At 35.7% G+C, this 23515-nt stretch overlaps 1 protein-coding gene across 1 annotated transcript in view; it reads right to left on the reverse strand.

Moving 5' to 3' along the window:
* Positions 1–23515, reverse strand: part of INPP4B (inositol polyphosphate-4-phosphatase type II B) — a 394326-nt gene that overhangs the window by 156715 nt on the left and 214096 nt on the right. The window contains exons 11-12 of the mRNA XM_023513461.1: positions 9744–9874; positions 9279–9383 (exon numbers count right to left, since the gene is read on the reverse strand). Of these exons, the coding sequence (XP_023369229.1) occupies positions 9279–9383; positions 9744–9874 (236 nt within the window). The remainder of the gene's footprint in view (positions 1–9278; positions 9384–9743; positions 9875–23515) is intronic.

Below are 23515 nucleotides of genomic sequence, written 5' to 3' on the forward strand. Positions count from 1 at the left end.
GATGGCATCAGTACCTAGCTTCCCAAGGGGTATATTTCAAAGGTGACCATAGTGACATACAGCAATGAGACGTGTAGCAGTGTTTCCTAGGATGAGTTCATGAACTTAATTGCCAGATGATACATACATATGTGTACGTGTGTGTGTATTTATACAGAGGATGTATCAGTATATACACATATAAGGTCTTTTCAGGAAGTCTTTACTATTAATTGAATATTATTTGAAATTTTTATTTTTCAGGTAATTTTAGACTTCCAGAAAAGCTGACAAAATAGGAGAGTTCCTTTATACCCTCACCTGGATTCCCCTATGTTAATATCTTCTATAACCACAGAATAATTATCAAAACTAAAAAATTACTATTGTAATTGTACTGTGTTATCAAATGAAGAATGTATTCAGACAGGTTCTCCCACTAGCACCCACTTTCTCTTCTAGGATCCCACCTTTCATTTAACGGCCATCCTCTCAAGGTCCTCCAATCTGTGATAATTCCCCAGTCGTTCACTGTCATCCACGACCTTCACATTTTCAATAGTATCGATCATTTTATAGAATGCTCCTCAGTTTGGGTTTGTCTTACTGATTTTGTGATGAGACTGAGGTTCTGAGATGCAGAGCAGAACCCTGTGGAGGCAGCGTGTTTCTCAGAGCGGCGAGAACATGTTCAGAGAAAATGTTCATGTGTGATTTTGAGGTTAACCTTGATGCACTGGGATATCTGCCGCTTCCTACAGTTGATTCTTCTCTGTAAAATTACTAAATTTTTCTTTTAGGGGGGCACACTTTGAGATTGTGCATATTCTGTTTCTGCTTAAACTTTCACTTGCTAATTTTATCCTTAATTGATGAATCTTGCCTAGGGCAACTGTTACTATACTTGAGTGGAGATCCTTCCTCTTATTCTTCTTCCACTGGTTAATTAGAATGCTTCTGAAAGGAATAGGTGACTCTTCTCTTCCACTCATTTACTATTCAGTTACCTAGTACTGTTAATATGGACGCATGGACATTTTGTATTCTCTGGTTTATGATCCAATACTATATTTATGTTGTTGAAGTTGTCATCTATTGGGAGCCCCTACACATGGGCTTCCGTGCCCTTCAAATACGCCTCTTCTATTTTTATTTTTTTATTTTAATTTTTTAGCAATTCTTACTTTCTAGAGCCACAAGTTACTCCAGATTCATATTGTATTTCCATTGCTCCAATGCTGTAATAAATCAGGTTTCCAAAGAATGCTGATCTTTTTATTAGGGAATACTATTTAGAAATCAAGCACTGATGACTGATTATATACTCGTGGCTACTGGGTTGTCACTGCTTTACATCCCTTTCACTGGCGAGAACTGGAAAACATTCATGACTATACTAACTAGTCCATACACACTCTGTATACATATATATGGTAACAATCTGATCAGTATGATATGTGTTATTATTTTTTAAAATCTCTTCATTTTACTCTGTTCTATTAATGATAAATTCTGGATTTATTTATCTACCTCTATCCTTTCTAGTTCATTTATTTTCATTCAATTATCATTTTTACAATTGTATTGATCACTTATTATCACTATAAATAATATAATTAAAGTAAGTTAAAAATATAATAAATGAAGGTATGAAATTCTAGAGGAATTCATAGAATAAATTTTACGACTTAGAACAAATTGAATTTCATAGAATAAATTTCAAATTGACAAGCTTGTATAGCTAGTAATCTAACCATGATATTCCATTAATATCAACAGGTCTTCTCTACAGAGACAATTAAGTAGGATTATGTCATTGGAAAAATGAACAAGGTTTCTCTTTTCCCTTTCCCTCTATTGTTCTCTGATTCTACCTATTGTGACCAGAAACATTCTTCAAAAACTTGAATCTTTATGTGTACCATTTGTAGAAATCCAAGGAGCTCTCCTTTAAGTACCCTTATACATGTTAGATCTTCAAAAAGTTGCTCTAAAGTTTTGAAATTCTGATACTAATGAGTGACTCTGAAGGAGAAAATTGGAAAGTATCTACTGAATGTTAATTTCAGAAGTGACATGTATTTAAGCCAGAAGAAACAGCTTTTCTCTCCAGCTATGGGTATGTTCCATTTATCACATGGTCTGAACTTAGAATGCATTGTGTACACCTGTACAATCCTTAGTCTCAGTTGAGGTAGTTTCTGTCATACCTGAAACTGATTGCTCAATATTTTATAATACCAATACTTTCAATGAAAATTACAAATATATTATCTTAGGGAGTCTTCATAATATTTTACATTTGTCATTTTATAAGTATCCGTCTCCAATATCTCAGTGTTGGAACTGCTATGTTTGACTCCTTTGGCCCTTCAGCCTTGAATTTCACTTGAAATTACTACAAAAACAGCAGATTGAGCTATGTACATTACAAATTTTCCCCCCAGATTTCTTTATTAGATGAAGAATGGTATATACGTAAAATACCATGTTCATTCTTAGCTGGGGCACTTGTATTCTTTAAATTTAGAATTTATTGGAATTGATTCTTTCCCTCCCAAAGAGAACAAGTATACAAAAAAAATCAATAAGAAAACAAAATTAAAATATAAGGTAAGAGGGTGGCACCTGTGGTTCAAAGAAGTTGGATGCCAGCCCCATATGCCAGAGGTGGCAGGTTCAAACCCAGCCCCGGCCAAAAACTGCCAAAAAAATAATATATATATACATATATAGTAATAATCTGATCAGTATATGTGTTATTATTTTTAAAAAATCTCTTCATTTTACTCTGTTCCATTAATGATGTATCGTCATGATTTAAATAGCCATTAGCTATCTATAACAAAAGCCTTCAGATTTCTGGTATTGAGAGACAATTATAAAAATACAGATGGGAATTTTTTACAGAAAATGTATGCCAAAAAATTAAAGTTTTTTTCTTTAAAAAAATATGTGGGCTCAGTGCCTGTGGTTCAAGCAGCTAAGGTGTAAGCCATGAACACCTGAGCTGGGGGGTTCGAATCCAGCCCAGGCCCACCAAACAACAATGACGGCTACAACCAAAAAATAGCCAGGCATTATGGCAGGCACCTGTAATCCCAGCTAGTAGGGAGGCGGAGGCAAGAGAATCACTTGAGCCCAGGAGTTGGAGGTTGCTGTAAGCTGTGATGTCATAGCATTCTATCCAGGGGGACAGCTTGAGGCTCTGTCTCAAAAAAATAAAAAAATAAAAAAATAATGTGTCTTTTTCCTTTGACATTTTATACTGTCTCCACAATTGTCTTTGGCTTTGTGAAGATGGAAGAGTATCCAATGTAATAGGAAAGTAGAATCCAAGTTGTTGAGTTTCATCAAGCCAAAGAGACTGGGTTGGTCTGAAATCTAATAATGGGGCTGCCTTGCAGCCTTCTAAAAGCCACTTAATAATAGAAATGAGATAATAACTCCAGATTTCTTTAACATTCCTACAACTATAAAATAGTGCTAATGACAAAAACTTTTACACACTAATCTCCCGTCAAGGAACAATTTAAGCATCATCCCTAGTTTTAAAAGGGTGTGCAGAATGCCTTTGACAGAAATCACAAGGCTATAGAAATTATTAAGGGAAATCCATTTCAAAATAGTCTACCCCATTTGGCATCATCAATAAACATGACTAAAGGTAATTTTGTTTCATTGATGAGGTGATAAGCCAGACTCTTGAGATACTGAAATCAGGAAACTCTAATCCTTTCTCTTGGTGGCTCCTCCCCTCAGTGTGGAGATGAGAAGAGGCAGGGCCAGAGGCTCCCCACTCATCCACAGTTACTGGTAAACTCTGGCCAATGCAGCGCCTAACTCCAACTTCAGCTTTATTACATAGAATAATTCTGTTTTTATTTTTAACAAGCATTGGTCAAGGTTCTTTTCATAGCAACTTGATAAATCCCTACTTGAGATACTTGAAAAACAAACAAAGGAAAATCCCAATAGAGAGTGTGCTTGCAAAGTAAGGGGAGGCCACTCCCTTGTGGGCTCAATGCAGTAACTGAAGAGCTGTCAGTGCCTGTCTCTGTCTTTCCTCTCTTTTTTATGCTTTGCTATGTGTCTGATTTTCCTTCCCCATGCTAAAGATGTATTCCACAGCACACAATTACAGTTACATTCATAAGCAGGGATTGTCCAAGAGTCCCCAAACTGAATCCACAAGTGAAACTCAGTAGATTCAGCATGGTCAAGTGTCTAACCTCCTCCCTGTTTCTCTGAAGCAGGTGCTATGTTTCAGGTACTGTGATCATTCAAGCAGCTGTATCTAAGGGGACTAGGCTCACAAAGTAGAACCACGGCCATATAGCTAATATTTGCAAAGCATTCCTATTTAAAGCTAGCAACACATTGATTATGCAGAGTTACATAATGAAGAGTTTTAGCTTTATAAATTATGACAGGTTCATAAACAATATCTGGTCTATGAAAAAGCCATTGCTTTGTTTGAATTCATGAAATTTTAAAACAAAGTATAATACTTTGCTATAGTATACCAACACATAAAATAATTAAGCCATGGAATATTATAATAGTATAATAGTTTAAATTGTATAATATTCACAAAATATGTTCTATGAAAACAAAATTTATTGAAGTATATCAGAATAAAACTTATTTTGGGGGTTTGTTCTTACTATTGTTTTCACTGCTATTTAAAAGCTCTATTGTGGTGAATATTCTATCGGTTATATTTAAGTAATGAATAAGGGTGAAAATTAACTTAATGAGTCTGAGGGTCCCCGAAGTTAACTGAAGGTCATTTCATCTGTCAATATGAGACATGACAACATTAGTTCTGCTCAGTTATTTGTTTCAAGAGCTAGATATTAGCTTTGTATTTGGTGAATCTGCCTGCTATTGTTTTCAAAGCTTCCTCTCCAAATATAGCAAGCTTATTAATCACACATGAGTAGACACAATTGACTAATAGTAAAGATGAAAGAAAAAAGTATTCTATCTAAATAATTCACCAGTGAAATACCAAGGTTTGGCCAATCTTATCTGCATCATTACCTTGCAAAATGTTCTCTGTAATCCAGCTAAACATTCAAATCTATAACCATAAATCTTAATTAAATTTAACTGTAATTCAAAATCTGTTAAACATAATTTATATAAGCAAGGAAAAAAATTAGTTCGCTACCACCTATCACAACTCTTAACCTTTATATTTTTCAAATACAAAAATTGAAACTAAGAGAGGTCAAATAACTTGGCCATAGTTGAAGTGTTATGGCCCCCAAGTTTCAGTGATATTTTCAATCTGAAATTGCTGTTCAATAGCTGTTGACATCATTTGTATAGACCGAATTTATCTGAACTCCAGTTTCAAATAATAACCTTTAAACTTATTATACAAATACTTTTAAAACATAAGCTTGATAATTTAACATGCTATGTATATTTTATATGTATATACATACACATGATATATCATGATGTCACATATATGGTGTCCATAAAGTTTGTGTGCAATTTCCTATGTTAAACTATTTTATATTGCACCAAACTTTATGTCCACCTTGTATATCAAATATGAATATATTATACATGATTAGCTTTGTAAAAAAAAAAGTCAGTATGCCATATAGTTCAGTGCCCTCCCCATTAATGTGACTACTAAGACATTTAGTCCTTTCCCATATTTTCTTCTAACTGCTTTATCAAAAATTCTCTAGTTTATGGGTTTGTCAACTAGATTTGTAATATTAAAATCTTTCTTTTCTCTATATTGCTTAATATTTGTTAATACAAATAAGAGATTTCTTTCTATAGCCTGTTGTGGGTTATTTATGCTCCCCCAACCCCAAAAGTTACCTCAAAATGTGGCTTTATTTAGAAATGAGGTCTTTAGAGAAATAAGCAAGTTATTTTGACCTTAAAGGGGGGTATTTGGAACAAAAACAAACACACACAGAGGAAAGATAACATCAGGCACACAGGAGAATATCCATTGTGTGAGGGTGTGAAGCATCAGCAAGCCAAGGAAAGCCAAGGACTGCCAGAAACCAGCAGGGAGCAACAAAAGACTCCCCTGGCGGTTTCAGAGGGAGCATGACCCTGGGACATGTGGATGTCACTCTTCTAGCCTCCAGAACTCAGAGACAATAATTTTGATGACTTAAGCAATCTAATTTGTAGTGTTTAGTTATGGAAGCCCTAGGAAACCGATACATATCCCAAACCAACCCAATAAGAGAAAACAAAAAACAAATAAAAGAAATTCCTTTTATTTGCTTTTCTAAAGATCTTTTTTTAGTTTCCAGTTTCTTTCTTGTCAGAGTATAAAAATTGGCATAGCTTATTCTAGTCTATGTTTCATATAGTGAAAACAGCATAATGTAGATAATTCTTTCATTTTCAAGAAAGAAGTATGAAGTAAATTACATAGAGAGCAGTTTCTCTTTGTTTAGTGAAGTATTTCAAGTTTCACCACCAAATATTTCAATGCATAGTAAAATACAAATTTATATCAATTTGGCCCCAATCGGTTCGGTTTGATGTCACTGGTTTGATAATTCATGGCTATAATACAAATAATTTTTTCCCTCATTGCCCTGTTCCATTAGCCATGAGAGACTTGTATGTGATGATTTCTTCGGAAGGCCTCCCCAAATCACTCTTCCTATGCACCTGGCTATTTCCTTAGCTCAAGACTTAACTGTCTCTTAGCAGACTCTTAACCACTTTTCTCCAATTTTATCAACTCTGACAAAAGTAAAAGATCCATTTTGTTCCAGTGGTGGCAGATGCCACATGTATACTAAAACTACCATTACTGTATCATTTTAGGTGTTTTACATACTCTAATTTAATCAGGAATTACTTAGAAAGATTAAATAACAGACTTAAGTCATATATAAAAAGTGGTAGAGCTGGGTGGTACCTGTGGCTCAAAAGGGTAGAATGCTGGCTCCATATGCCAGAGGTCGCAGGTTCAAACCCAGTCCCGGCCAAAAAAAAAAAGTGGTAGAGCTCTAATTAAAAGGTTAGCCTCAAAAATACACACTTATCAGTATAAGATGAGGGGCCTTGCTGTGTCCTCATATGGCAGAAGGTGGAAGGGCAAGAAAGGAGGAACCTTGTGTCCTCACATGGCAGAGGAACAAGAGGGCAAACTCACTCCTCAAAGCCTTTTTTATAACGGGGATAATCCATTCATAAGGGTAGAACTCTCATTACCTGAATGCTTCCCATCAGGCCACACCTCCCAGTACCATTGCACTGTATATTTAGTTTCTAACACATCAACTCTGAGAAACCCATTCAGACCCTAGCAGTTCCTAATCCAGCTCTTTTTTTGTTTCCCAGTTCTTCCATTTGGCATAATTTGTGCTTAATAGGACCTAATTAAAATTTCAGATATTTGATAAGAGTTACCAAATACACTAAAATTATACATCAAATCACTGTAAGCACACTTAAACTTGCACATCAGCTAGTTGTGTATATATGATCGGTATTTTATGTTTATAAAATTTCAGACAATTTTAAATCAGAATAGAGATTTCATTTTAACTTTTTAAAAACTGCTTTATTGAGGTACAATTAACATACAAAAAGTTACACATATATATGAGTGTGTGCATGTGTGTATATATATATGTATATACACACACAACTGGAGTGTATATATGTGTGTGTATATATATATATACCCAACTTGATTCTGGAGATAAAGACATAAAGACATATCTTTCTAAATCATTAGCACAATATGCCATAAATCTATCCATTAGCTCCAAAAGTCTTTTTCTCACCCTGTTTATGTATTATTATTATTTATGTATGTGTGATAAGCACACAATAAAAGACCTACCCTGTTATCAATTTTTTATTATGCAATACGGTCTTATTAACTGTAGGCACTATGTTGTACAGTAGACGTTTAGGACTTAGTCATTCTGCTCAATTGAAACTTTGTACACTATCTAACACTTCCATTTTTCCTCCTCCCCAAAGCCTCTAGAAACCACCATTAGACCACTACTTCCATGGGTTTGACTATTACAGACTCCTCATCTAAGCAGTGTCCTGTCATACATATCCTTCTGTGTCTGGCTTATTTTGCCCTGTAGGTTCTTTCAAGTTGTCTCAAATAGCAGGATTTTCTTCTTTATAAGGGTGAATAATATTCCATTCTTTGTACATAGCACAGTTTCTTCATCCTTCCATCCACCAATGGACAATCAGGTTGCTTCCAGGTTTAGGACACTGGGAATAATGCTGCAATGAGTGTGGAAGCGCAGACACCTTTGCAAAATCCAATCCTGATTTTAGTGATTGTAAATAAACACCCAGAAGTAGGATTGTTGGATCTAACCCTGTACCTACCTTGTTGTCACAAGTTACAAAACAGAGTGTCAGAATGAGTCTTAGAGGTCTCTCTGTGTGTGTATGTTTATATTCATGTTAATGCATTTATCACAAAAGATTTGATGCTCTACAATAACTCTGGCTCCCTTGGGAAAAGGTCCTAGGAGAATGATCACAGTATTTGTCATTCAAACTGGGAAAACTTTTGGGAAGGGAGTTGGTGGCACTTATTAACCATGATCCTGAGACAACAGGAACAATTGGGGATTTTAATGGCAAACCAGGTCATACAGTCATATAAGTTATGCACAGAAAATTGCTGTAGCAGTAAGTTAAAGAGAGGGGAACTGACAAGAGTATTTAAAAGCATATTTTGTTGGGAAATGGCAAGGGATTGTGTAGAATGGAATAAATATGACACTACATTGGTCATAAAGACCCTGTTCAGATGTTTACAAAAACCTATCCATTTTTCCTCAACAAGTGTTTCTTCCAACTGAGTGCATCAAAGTACTCCACCACCTTCTGCCTAATAATCTTACTACATCATTCCTGGAAGGAAGAGGGTACTTCCATTCACAGTCACCCAGTAAGTCAAAAAACAACACATTTGTCCACCTTGTGCTGTGGTTTCTCAAGATAGGTAAAATATACACAAGCTTTTTTCCCTTAATTTTTTCTGTAGCTCGGTTGTTAACTGTTAGCCATCAGGAATGGGAGCTAACATTCATCATTTTCATTTCTAACTCAATCCAGGTACCACCTTTACAAAGCAACAAAAATATCAGAGACTCCTTTTTAATATTTAGGGTTAATACCAGCTTCAATCGTTTCATCTTCATCTTTATACAACTGTTAAACTTGTAAATTCTGCCAATACTCAGGCTTTCTAAAGAAGTACCCACTGCAACATAACTTGCCATTTATTAAAGTATAATATATAATGATACCTTTCAAGTGAGGGCTGTGTACGTGCATTCTTTGCAGATGGAGATTTACTGGAACAAATTCTAACGTTTTCTCTCCTTTGCTGCTACTTGATTTGAAAGAGGACCCTACATGGAAAAAAGATTGAACATTATTAGCAAGTAAATAAATAAATGTGTGTGTGTGTTAAAAGTTATATTTGACAAATAAGTTATGAGAATTTCTGAAAGAAAAACATATCCTGGATTTAGGAGCTGCTTTTTCTCCCAGAATCTCAATTTTATTAAAGATGTATGCCAATTATTCTTACAATAATACCATGTGATAGGAATTTCTTCCCTTGATTTGAGATATTAGAATGAGAAATACAAGGATTTTTAATCTTTTTTATACCCTGACACTCCTATCTCCACAACAATGTTTATAACTGTCTGCAAGTCACATACATGAAATGCAATTGAGTCTGAGAGTAAAATTGTTTTTCCCACCTGCTTCCTTGCTAAGCTCTGTCAGAATATCTTGGTACATATTCACCATTTGATCACAGTGAGTCAGGACATTTTTTCGTAGATTGTCCCAGTGCGGAGCAAGTTCACCAAGTTCTTTTAGCTCCTGGTTTCTGTTAAGAAGAGAAAAGAAAAGAAACTATTTTTAATCTTAATCCATAGACAACCCTTAATCACGGTTGTCAAATTAATAAAAAAAAAATTGTTTCATCATCCTTCTCGGGAAAGCTTTGTGAAGTTATTAGCTTAAAATGAAGAAAGTATACCACGCAACCATAAACCATTATGTCCATGGCCTAAATAAATAAATAAAAGGTTAAATTTCCGAATACAATTTTCACAAAGGGAGCAGATTTATCCTTAATATACAGACAGGACATTCAGTTAAAAATTAAATACTAACATCCCAGGAAAAAAGAATGGCTAAGTTCTAGGTTTTAACTAACTATCCAAAATCAAAAAATGTGAGAAGGGCTGTCTAACTTGGTCTGGTGGAAACAAGAGCTATTCAGTTAACCCAATTTACATCTATTATAGCTGAAATTAAAAAAAAAAAAAGAAAACTAAAGTCTAAATACTAAATAAAGGATATTGCCAGATATGATTTTATTGGTCTTGGTTTCTTGTCCCAAGAGGACAATTTAAGTACATACTGAATGCATATGTGCTGTCCCCTTTCTATCAAAAGTTAGAGCTAATCATCCCATTCAAGTTTGAATTATTAACTTTCATTTAAATCTCTACCCTTTAGCCAAGTTAATTTAAATCAGCAGAATGCCTTTTTAAAATTATAGTGATAAATGGTCCGACATGCAGCTTGGTTAGATCTTCTATTCATTTCTGTAACCTTTTACCAACAACATTTTCACGAGGCTAATTTAACCAGTAATAATGAACCTTCTTTGCTATTTTGGCCATGAAACATGCTAAATACCAAGCTAATAAATTCAGAAGCTGTAGAATCTTTAGCATTCTCTTAAATGCAGGAATAATGAATGGTGTGCAAAAATGTGACTTGCTTTCAAATGTTTGTAGCTGCCTTTGTTTTGCTTTAATAGGAAGGTGCTGTGATATTGCTATATCTGATGTCCTTACAATTTTTGCAAATATTAATCTTATTAATTTTTCCCAAAAATTAACTTCATGACACAACATTCCTGGGAGAAAACATAATTAAGTAGTAGACAATGAGAGCAAAAAGAGTTCATGACCAAAGGGGAAAAAGGGGGGTCAGCTGAAGAATTGGGGAGTCTAATTCTCTGTTTATATTCAAATAGTAGAATATTCAGATTTGGTGGGGAAACCCCCAACAACCACTGAAGTAAACAATTTCCGAAACTTGAGCTACCCGGGTCTAGGAGAAATGGGGCAATTAGGTCAACTCCGAGTTAGATAACCAGTGCAATCAGTCAAGTGAATATCTACATATCAGGATTTTCTTACACAACAATAATAAAAATATTAGCTAAGTACTGCTGTTTAATACTAATGGATGTACCACTGGCTTACAATTTATGTTCTCTCTAAATCTTTATCGGAAAGAAGAATTAAAAGGGGGATGGATAGGGAAGGGAGTAAGGGTGGTAGAGAAACCCCTGACTACACAGTGGGATACTGGGCAGGGGTTGGGTGTACTGCTCCTTGCCTAAGAGAAATTTGGCAATTAGTCATAAAATTTAGTATTTTGTGTGGAGTGAGAATTGGTATAGAAGTCCATGCTTCCCATTTGCCATAAATACATCAAGGAATATGACGAACCTGTTTAAGAGGTGATACTACACAGGCATACATTCCAAAAAGGACAAAAAACTGATGAATCATCTTTGCACATTGAGAGACATTCAAATGTAAGAGACTACAAGATAAAGGTGTAATAAACTTTAGCAGAATAATAAAGCAGCTGTTAAACAAAATGAGAATCACTATAATTTTTTTTTAATGAAAGAATAGGCATATTAATTTCCTTAAAATAGATAAGGAGAGAAGACAATTTGGTGTGCCCGAATTAGTAAACTTTCTAATCAGGAAGGTTAGGATTATTTATTCATAAGTATATTTTAATTCGCACTTCTAAGTTCCAGACATAGTTTTCTTGCTCAGATTTTGTAGCAGCAGCCCTATCTCGGTCCCTGCACTGCAGCAGAGTGTGGGGATCTCTTGCCATCTCTCGTGCCCTACTTCCATGAGGAACACACAGTAAGCAGATCACTGGAAACAGGTCAGTGGAATTCTAATTGGGTCACCTGACAGACCACGGCTCCCCCTACCGTCTGAGGCCCCCATAAGAACCAGAATTCTAACTGACAAAGTATAACATTGTAAGGAAGGGAAGTGCAAATACCGTAAGGGGGTCATTACTATTGATTATGAGAAGGGCTCACCCTTATTGCCACAACCGTGAATTCTAGCTATGATGAACATAGATAGCATTCTATAATATATCACCTACTAGTTTAGCATATATGCTTCATCCTCGAGGTCAGCATCCCAATTCTAAGATTTTTTTACCCCATGGTGGTTCCTTAGCTGAGCCTTTCATGATTCATATTATTAGGTCTTTGGCTTTTTTGGAGCATGTGGTGATTATAAGATCATTGTTGCACCTTCTTGGATATAGCAACAAATGTCTATTAGGAGAAGCAACACGATGGAGACCACTGGACCAGTGGATTGTGTGTTCTGTAAGCTGCCAGGTGTAGGTGCCAGCACTGGCACTGTGAGAGGAAAGGAACACACATATTCAGACTGCATTTTACCCTTGTAGGACAAATTATTGCTTCCTTCGATGTGAAAGCACCATGTTGCTAAACAGCCGTTGGATCTCTGTGGCACCATGGGAGAAGGCACCACATTAGTGGCTCCTTGTCAGTCTGTCTCTGATGCATTTGACAGTTAGCAGGGACAAGCTATATCAGTCGTGGAAAGGAAGTCCATATCCTTGGGCCCATAAATAGTTCCTTTCTCCATCATCAGGGCCATGTCTTCATGGGCCTATTGCACAAACTCTGAGGAGCCGAGAAAGCAGGCTGGCTAATATCCAGAGTAAGAGCTACTCTGTAGTATTTATTATCTGATAGACATAATTTTGAAGCACAAAACCACTTTGTGTTTAATGCTTTAGGACCATCCACATATCTCTTGGTCACACCACATATATATATATATATATCCAATTTTCTAGTCTTTGAAGTCATTAACTCTTCCAATGTTCAATGCATATCTGTACCTAAAGTCATCTCTCTCTCCAAATGAAACATAATCAAGCAAACCATTTGTTGATCTGCCCAATGGGTAGATTTCCTTTGCTACTGACTTTAAAAGTCCACCCGCCAAATAAGGCTAACCCATCTTTATATCAGTTTGATTACTTTCCTCCTCCATGAGTTACTCATGGAACTCCCATGAGGTGTGAGGTTGGAGAGAAACATCAGGGCCATAAGGCAGGTGATAGGAGACTCTCGAACACCTCTTTCTGATATATGCTCACACCTTCTGGATCTGCTTGAGCCCAGTTCCAAATGTATCACTACAATCTAACAGTGCATTATTCCTACACCACATAATAGGACCAACTCTATAACCCGTTCACAATGGGCAGCTCTAGTCACACCGTCACTCTGTACCCCATCTTCACAGGTTCCATCTCTACTAGAGCAAAAGAAAAGTAGTTCCTGGATGCAGGAGGCATGGATACATTTCACAACCCTAAAGATCTGCACTGAAACTTTCCTCTGTGCATTTCCCGAAGATTTCACACTGCAGCATTGTTTATCACCATAGGTACTTTCATATGCAAGGGTTTGTAAGATGGTCTGGATCCTCTGCAATGTCCTCCTTGAATGGGCCCCTCTGACACTCTTGCTTCTCCACCAATGGTTTATACACACACACACACACACACACACACACACGTACATATCATGTAAAGGGAATGATTAGCGGCTAGTTCTAACTGCTAGACAAAAACTCTTTGTATATAGAACATAAACATAACTTGTAGTAGAATTCCTTATGCTTATGGACCAAAAAAGCCTTTGTGTGTGTGTGTGTGTGTGCGCGTGTGCGTGTGTCATACAACTTATTTTTCTCATTATTGGTCATTGTATCAACGTATGTTAGAAATGCACAAAAACATATGCCAATTTACACCTGTTGCAGGCAGTCCCCAAGTTACACACATCTGACTGACACATGACTTGCACTTACAAATGGAGGCTATTATAGGTAACAGATTTAAGATGCACTTATTCCAACTTACATACAAATTTCAACTTAAGCACAAACCTAAACACCTATCTTGTTCATAATCCAGGGACTGCTTGCGTGTATTCCACTGTAATTATTAGCATTCCTTTTCATTCTTAAAATACACATAAGAATATCCAAGATATAGGCTATCAGAATTCATATTTTGGGGGGTGACTTTAAAGAAAAGAACAACTATAGACTCACAGATTGTTACTGCTGGAATGAAGTTCAGAAAACAATCTGAAACCTCTTGTTTCACAGAGAGACAAGGTAAAACTGCTTGCTAGTTTCAGAGTCCCTAGAATACCATATATAATCTCCACATCCACTTTTTCCTCACCTCATATATTTCTCCATTTTAAAAGAAAGAAACACCAAGACAAATAATAGAAAAATAAAAACAGAGTATACTTAATGAATATATATCAATTGATTGGAATTTGGAACCTGTGCTATAAATTTACAGAACTAAACTTGCAAACTTTCATGAATTGTAAAAATTAAAGCTGAACAAAGGATAAATTATGATTTAGGATTCTTTTACTTCTGAATCTTTTGGTTTGATTGGCAATGCCTAGTAGGAGTGCAGTCCATGGTAAATGATATTCCTAAAACATACTCAAGTGCATAATAGTGTCCAACATTATAAGATCCACTGATAACAGGGCCCTGTGCTTCAATCTCTGCATGATGCCTCTTTGATATAAACTGCAATCTGATATTAATGTTACTTTTGAATAGTCATATGTCTTTACTAGGAATGGAAAGGCAGATTACCTGCATAAATGCATTTTTTACAGTTTCTCTTTCCCCATTTATAAAGATTCTTATTTTACTCACATTACCAGTAGCTTCTATTTTCAAAAGCTCTTTCAATCACTGCTTTGCAACAATGAAATAATTCTTCCTACAAAACCTACCTTCCTGCTAAACCAGTGATTTTCAACCAGTGTGCCATGAGAAGATCTTAGGTGTGACACAAAAATTCTTAAAGATTATTAATTAGAATATTTGCAAAAGAAGTTCAAAGAACAGTAAGTATATCCTTTTTTTAAACTCCTTTTGAAAATCAACATAATTTAAGTGTGCCGCGTAAGTGAATAAATTCACTGCTTTATTCTCACTATAATCTGTCTTTAAAACAAATCTTTTAACCTGTCTCCAACTCCTCTCAATTCTCCAAGAGTCCAAAGGTAGGCACAAGAAATTAGGAAGATTGAATATTGAAATATTAATAAGGTTAGGCCTCTTAAGACATTAAATACTTTTTGTCACATACTGCCATCTGTCCCATTTCCCTTTGCTACCTAAAAAAAAAGGCAAATCAGATAAAATAAATCTCCAACAGAGACAGATAATAGCTAGGATCTAATTCAGAAATATCTAACACACCATAGATCTTGGCATTCCAACTGCAAAGTATGACATTCTTGATCTTAATGAAATATTCATACAGATCTCTGGAAGTACATTTTGTTTTGTCTTACTTTGGTTAAATATTTCAAAAACACATGGTTTTTCTTTGCAGTACAATTGCAAGTTCCTGGAAGTCATTATGATCTTCTGAACCCCGCATCATGTAGGGGAACCCCCTATTCATCATATAACGTGTTTGAAACAAACCACTGAAGAATATAAAGAGAACATAAGATTTTTAAAAACTGACTCTATGAAGAATGAAGAGAGTTAAAAAATATGAGTAGGAGAGAAGCTAGAAGAAAAACAACCAAACCTGCAATACTTTTTTCCATTATAATGTATAAAACATTGGCTAAAAGATCAAATGGACAAGCAGTTTTTAAACTCTTCCTGATACCCTTGTGGCTGTTGTGACCATAGGGACTGGGCAGGGTGCTGGACAAAGGAGGCAAGTAAATGAACAAGCCTTGCATTCTTTCTCTTCCTCTGTCCACCCACCAGCTCCCAAAGCATCACTTCTATTTGTATTGGAATTCTGGGTACAATTCTGTCTAAGAAAAAAAAAAAAAGTTTCCATGGCTAAAATAAATAAAAGGTTTAAGACCATGAAAATGGAAAATAGTAACAATAGGGGAAATTTTAGCTTCTGTTTAAAGGTTTTATTTAAAAGACAGTTGTAAAGCCCCCTGATGATGTATTCAAGGGAAGATTGCTCCATGAGGCAAATGTGCTCTGAGCCTGGCAGTGGGAGAGCCAGTGTACCCAGCATCTTGTCCTCCCACAATCTCCTACCCATGTTCAGTATGAGCTCATTGGCTGAATAAATGAAAAGCCTGATTAAAGACTGTTTTGAGATTTTTCTAAAATTTGGGAGAAAGTCAGAATATAGACTAAGCATACAGTGGTATATTGAGCTCTGCCCTAGTTACAATGGAGAAATGAGACATTGAACCCTCTAACCTGTGTGATGGAGGTCTGTAATCCTGAATCAGACAAGGCTTCCTCAGGGACAAAGATTTGAAAATTAGGGCGGCGCCTGTGGCTCAGAAGGGTAGGGCGCAGGTCCCACATGCCAGAGGTGGCGGGTTCAAACCCAGCCACGGCCAAAATCCACCCCCCAATAAAAAGATTTGAAAAGTTTATCTTCATATGGAATTTCATACTGTAATGGTTAATTTTATACATCAACTTGGCTGACCTACAGGGTGCCCAGCTATTTGGTCAAACATTTTGGGATGGCGACTGTAGCTCAGTGGGTAGGATGCCAACCACATACCCAACCCGGGCCAGATCAAACAACAATGAAAACTGCAAAAAAAAAAAAAGCCATGCATTATGGCAGATGCTATAGTCCCAGCTACTTGGGAGGCTGAGACAAGAGAATCACTTGAGCCCAAGAGTTTGAGGTTGTTGTCAGCTATGATGCCAGGGCACTCTACCCAGGGTTACATCTTGAGACTCTGTCTCAAGAAAAAAAAAAGTGTGCATGCACACACACACACTATACATAAATGTGTATATATATGTATATGCACACACACTATACATAAATGTGTATATATGTATATAAACATAAGTGTATCTATGCATATATTTATATATACGTAAATGTGTATATGTATATATTTATATATGTAAATATTTAAAATGTATACATGTATACATACATATATATGATGTTTCTTTGAGTGTTTTTTAAATAAGATAAATATATAAAATATATATAAAAGTATATAAATGTATATAACATTTTAAATATATAAAATGTATATATGTATACATACATATATATGATGTTTCTTTGAGAGTGTTTTTTAAATAAGATTAACATTCACATTGGTGAACTGAGTTAAGCAGGTTGCCTTCCCTGACTGAGATAGGCCTCATTCAATCAGATGGAATTCTGAATGGAACAGTCTGCTCCTTCTCTAAGTAAATGAGAATTCTCTTGCCCTCAAACTGAGACTTTGGCTTTTTCCTGCCTTTGGACTCATACTGAAACATTGGCTCTTCATGGTTCTAAGCCTACTGGCCTTTGGACACTGCACCACTCGTTTACTGGGTCTCCAGCTTGCCGACCCTCCTTACAGATCTCGAGATTTGTCAGCTTCCATAATCATGTGAGCCCATTCCTTACAATAAATCATACATGACTTATAATGATATATATGTGTATATTTTTATGGTTTCTCTGGGGTACCCTGACTAATACATAAACTATTCAGAGATTCCATCACAAAGGTTGCTCTCTGCCAGGGGTAAAAGCAGGTATGGTGATGATGAGAAGGGAATGGAGGGAAACCTCTGAAATACAGTCTCTTTCATGGCCTTTATTCCTCCCACCCCATCTTACAAATACTTTTCTGACTTCTTCATAAGAAAAATGACTATAGAGATGTTCAACTTGCCTCGGGGGCACACTTAAGAAATCTTTCTTTAGTTCTGACATCAAAGCACTACATGTAAACACTTCTTTTATTAGAAGTGTGAACCCAGGATAATACTACTTTAAAAACCTGGGTACATAAACTCACAAATTCCTGAAATTATGGAAAGTAATTATTGTAATAAAGAGTACCTGAGAATAATAGTTAATTCATTTATGAAAATGTAGTAAGACCAAATAGCCTGATAAAAATTTATATACCAAAGGATATAGCTCAATAATAAAGATATAAAATGTTATTTGAGATTGTTACAATTTAAGTAAATAAAATCATTTTCCCACAATGAGCTCTATAATACAATTTTGTCGAATAAAAATAGCTACACAATTTAAATAGAGCCTTTGGGCAGTTATCACACAGTAAAACTACACATGGTGTTCACGGGTGGAAAGTTTAACAACCAAACCGCTTTTATTCATTAGGCAAAATTAGAGCTTAAATCAAACTTAAAAGAAGTCATAAAAAATTTATCCACTAGGGAAAAAGTTAAATACTAAATTGTCAGTGAAGAATAGACTACATAAATGACTAGTGGGTGGCTTCAATTGCATCAAGTGGTTGGGTGACACCATAAAACCAAGCAAAGTTCAACTGGATGTCAAGTTGCATGGTATTTTCAGGCCACAATTCAAAATGCCTGTGCTTTAGCCCATAAATGGATTAAAAACTGTATTCATAAATCACAGGCCTATCTTTTTAAAAATTCATTTTTATAAATGACAATGTAGTTAATGTTATATCTATAAGCCACTATTTCACTGAAAAACAAATGGGTATTCTGAGTGGCCATTCACTCTGATTTTCACTTAAGGTTAAAAATAACTGTGTATTACACTGTACACTCAAAAAGCTTCACGTTCTACGCAGGGACTAAGAATTGGAAACAGTCATTACCGGATTTAGTTGTAATCACAGAATCCATATCTGAAAAACAGCCAGATTCCATCATTTAATTTTAAGCAACTACATTAGAAAAAAAAAATGACAAACAATAAGTATGTTTAAGACTAAAAGCCTATTTGGTATTCCTGATAAAGTTCAACTGGTGTTTATTTATTCCCAAATAACATCTTGCTTACCTTCGGTAGTTAAAGTTATGAAGGAAACACAGTATTTTTTAAGATTTTAAAATTGGTGCTCTACTTATGTTTAAAGCAGCGGTATGAAGATTTCTCCTAAATCTCCATACATTCATTACATGCTTTTTCATTCTAGCCATGAAAATGATGTCTCCCTTCACCTTTTTAAAAAGTTATTACAGTTTCTGCCCACACCTTCAGAAACTGCAACATTTCTAGATATTATCCCTTCAAATTACTATCCCTGGGCCTACAGGGAGGATGTTGCCCAGTTACATTTCATAAGTAGATGGAACTCAGGAGTCTCCACTGGATGTTCTGTATCACAATTCTTCTCTCTCTCTTTTGACAATCAGGGTTAATCATGAATAGAATGTATCTCTTCATTTAACTTTTGCAATAATTCTCAGAGATCATTGTTTCATGGCTGCACAAAGCAAAATAAAAAATTCACTCATACTGGGCACATTCAAATGCTCAGGAGCCACACAGGCAGTGCAGTACAGAACGTTTTCATCATCATGGAAAGTTCCATTGGAACATATTGTTCTAGTCTAGACATGAAAGAATATGACTAAGAAGTGAAGGGACTTATTCAATGCTACATGGCTAGTAAATGGTAGAATCAAAACTTGCACACAGGTCTTGTGAATGCAAATCTTATTATCGTTTTTATTTTCATTCTTGGCATGTCAGTTTCTCCTAAGAAAATATCCTTGAATAAGAGAAAAACATTGATTTGAAGTCTCCCGGCTGAGGGACTCATGTGAATGTAACTTTCATCTTGCTCAAAAGAGTTACCTCAAATATGAGCTATTTTCCTCAAGCATGAACTACATAGACAGTCGTGTTTATACCAATTGCTGGGAGGTCAACGGACATAACAGAATTTTTATTTATTTTTTATTTAACAAATATTTATGTAGTGCTTATTCTATGTCAGGTCCTATTCTGAGCACTTTCCAAGTATCCACTCATTCGTTATTCATAACAGCCCGCTGAAGTCGGCACAATTAAGATCATCCTTACTATACACAGGAGGAATTTGAGGGGCAGAGACGTTAAGCAATTCACGCACAGTCACCCACCTAGTGAGTCGCAGAGCTGGCAGGAAGCCCAGGCGTTTTGGCTTTTAAGCCTGTATATTTTTGCTAAAACTACCATCATGAAATATCACAGACTAAATTGGTGGCTTAAATAGCAGAAATTTATTTTGAAAGAGTTCTGGAGGCTACAAGTTCAAGATCAAGGTGTTACCAGGTTTGGTTTGCTCTGAGGCCTTGCTGCTTGGCTTACAGATGACCACCTGCTGACTGCCTCATGTTGTAATTCTTCTGCATACATTCTCCTCCCCATCGCCCTGTGGATCTCTGTGCGTCCAAATTTCCTTTTACGTATGGGCATCTGCCAGATTGGATTTGGGCCCACCCGAAAGGACTCTTTTAAACATAATCACCTCTTTAAAGGTCCTATCTCCAAATACAGTCACATTCTGTAGTACTAGGGTTAGGGGTCCAACACATGACTTGGAGGCAAAAAGGCATAATTCAGTCCAAAACAGAGCCCAGGCTTTAAATTAGAGTGCTACCGGAACACTCTGTTAGAAACATAATACAGTCTCTCTTCCACTAGAAACCTCAGCATAGAACATATTTCTTGACATTACTAACCTGGAGAAAACACAAAACAAAACAAGGACCAAACTTCTATCTCGTCCACAAGGTTCAAGTAGGAAGTCTGATGTCAGTCTTTTCATTTTCCACATTAAATTCTAATGGGCCAGAAGACAGGAGGTGTTCGTGTTATGACAGCTCTTCTTTTTTAAAATCATAGCTGCCACTGCTCTGTATTTTAGATCAGTCCTGTCCGATTGAATTCTCTGTGAAGTTGGAGACGTTCCGTATCTGTGTGATCTACTATGACAGTGACTCGCCACACGCAGTTATTTAGTACTTGAAATGTAACCAGAGTGACTCAGACACTGAATTTTTAATTTCACTTAACTTTAAAAAATTTAAACAAGTTTACATACCCCAAAGCAGTAAGTGACTATGGCGTTGGAAGGCATAGTCCCAGATGGTCGAACTAAGAGGCAACGAGGTTTTCTTTTTTCTTTTAAACCTGGCACTTTCCCACTATTCTCTACACGAAGAACTTATACTTATTTATTCAGTTGTACAGGCCAGAATGCTTGAGTCATCCTGAGGCCTTCCTCTAACTGTAATTCATCACCAAGTCCTGTTGATTTAGCTCCCTTGAAAAGCTTACACTTAGGTACATTTTTCCATTTCTTCCACCACCCCTCCCCATCACAAGCCTAGGCAACCACAATACCCTCTAACTTATTTTATCATCTACATTTTTCTCCCTTTTCCAAATTTAATCATGTTGCCAACAAATGCAGTTGCTTTTAGGGAAAATATTATAGTACTGAGTGCTTATGATGTGCTAGCTATTGTGCTAAATTCCAGGAACAATACAAACAACCAAATTGACAAGTTCTTCTTTTCATGTTGCCCAAAAGGCTCTAACTAATCTGAAGCCTGCCTATCATTCCAAAATAAATGTCTTACCTAAAACCCAACAGCTAAGTGGGTTTATGTCCACAGAGAATTTGTGGCATAGTAGAGTGTGCTGGGAAGGCAGGAAGGGAGGGGTAAATTCACACCTTATGGGTGCAATGCACACTGTTCAGGTGATGGGCAAAGTTATAATTTGACTCAAACCATACAAAAGCAATTTACATAACCAAAGCACTTGTACCACTGTAATAGTCTGATTTTTCTTAATAAGAAAGGATTAATAATACATGTTAAGCTAGGTTGTTGTTAGGAATAAAAGGACAACGAAAAAGAACTTACATACTGCTTCAAACCTAAAAAAGAAAAAGAAAAATGTGTGCTTCTGAATGCGTTTTCCCTTACGCTTTCCTGTGAGGATATTTTAATTCCCCAAAAGTAAAATAAAACACATATTTCTACTGCCAGTGCAATGGCACTAAGCGCTCCCCAGGACTTCTCATTAAATGATACCAAGAATCCATAACAATGAACGTTAACAGAGCACAGCATCTCAGCATCTGCCTGGGTACTAAGAGTTGGTAGAACAAATGCACTCTGCATGACAAATGACGTCCCACGTGGTATTCTAATTGTGCAACAACACACAGTTTAAAAAATGAACAGAAAAAAATAACCATAATCAGATCTGAGTCATCAGTAGAGTCCTGATGTTGTGTTTTATGTATCTTTTCAGATCCTTAAGACTAGATTACTCCAGAGAAAGCAAACAAGAGACAGAGACAGGAATTCAAAGAGAAACAGATACAGACACAGAAAACTACAAAAACATCTATGAGGTTTATTTGACATATATGAGATTAAACAGAGGAGCAGGCTCCCTGTTGCTTTTCCCACTAATCGATGTTTTTTTTTTTTTTTTTAAGTCAGTAAAGATTTTCTTTGTGCCTTTGTTTTATCCAAGTATTCAGATGTCAACAGACATTCCCAAAGGCATGTGCTTTAGCAATGCCAAAGAAAACAAAGCATAAGATGAGGCCGGAGAAGTAGTTAGAAAGAAGATCATACTTGCCTTATAGGCCTTGGGAAGGGAAACTCTGTCTGGTGTTAAATACATTTTGAAAGGAGTTCAAAAATCACATCTGAGAATACCAAATTATGTTAAATAGACAGGTTAAGTCCACTATATAGTAAAAGTCTACCATATATCTTTTTGCATAGAGAGGATATTTTTGAAATAGAATTTACTAAATTTAGAATTTTTAACATATACTTTTAATATTTTTGTAAGGAATTCTTGAAATGCTATAATTTTGAAATAAATATTTTAAAACATTTATTTTAAAGAACAAACGTCATTTTAAATGATAATCACAAAATGCTTTACGATAGGTACAAAGTAAAAAAATTAAATATGTTATATCTTTCATAACAGTTTTATTGCTTAGAACCTAATTCAACAGTATAGGAAAATATTTAATTAAATACATGGAATATCTCTAGCACATTCCCTTCTATTGCAGCTATGATTTCAAAGCTGGGATTTTAAATATTTGACTGGTCATTTTTTTCATGAATAATAACTTACTATGTTCAAAAAAAGCAAGTTAGGATAAAGATATCTATCTAAATAGATATATTTGTCATAGTTCTAAAACCTAGCTCTAACATACAGAATATATAATATTTGAATTATTTAGTGATGAACAAAATATACATGATTATAATTGATACAACAATTTTATGACCATGAATCTATTAAATACATAATATTTGATGACTGTGATATTCAAGACAAAGCATGTATGTCCAACACTTTAAAAGTTTTGAGACAAACTGTGTGATGACCCATTATTTCCCTTCCAGGAAACACAGTCAACAATGTCAGACTTGCACAGTCACCCACGCAAGTTTCAGCTTGTTCTGCTTATCCGTGTTGCTGAGGGGGCTTCATTTGTTTCTATCCTTGAGGATTTTACATGTCTTGATTCTTACATTTTGAGATTTTTGCATATGTCAAAACTTTCATAATGAGCTACATA

The sequence above is a fragment of the Otolemur garnettii genome, unplaced genomic scaffold, assembly GCF_000181295.1.
Source record: "Otolemur garnettii isolate 467f Iridium unplaced genomic scaffold, OtoGar3 scaffold00041, whole genome shotgun sequence".
Lineage (NCBI taxonomy): Eukaryota > Metazoa > Chordata > Mammalia > Primates > Galagidae > Otolemur > Otolemur garnettii.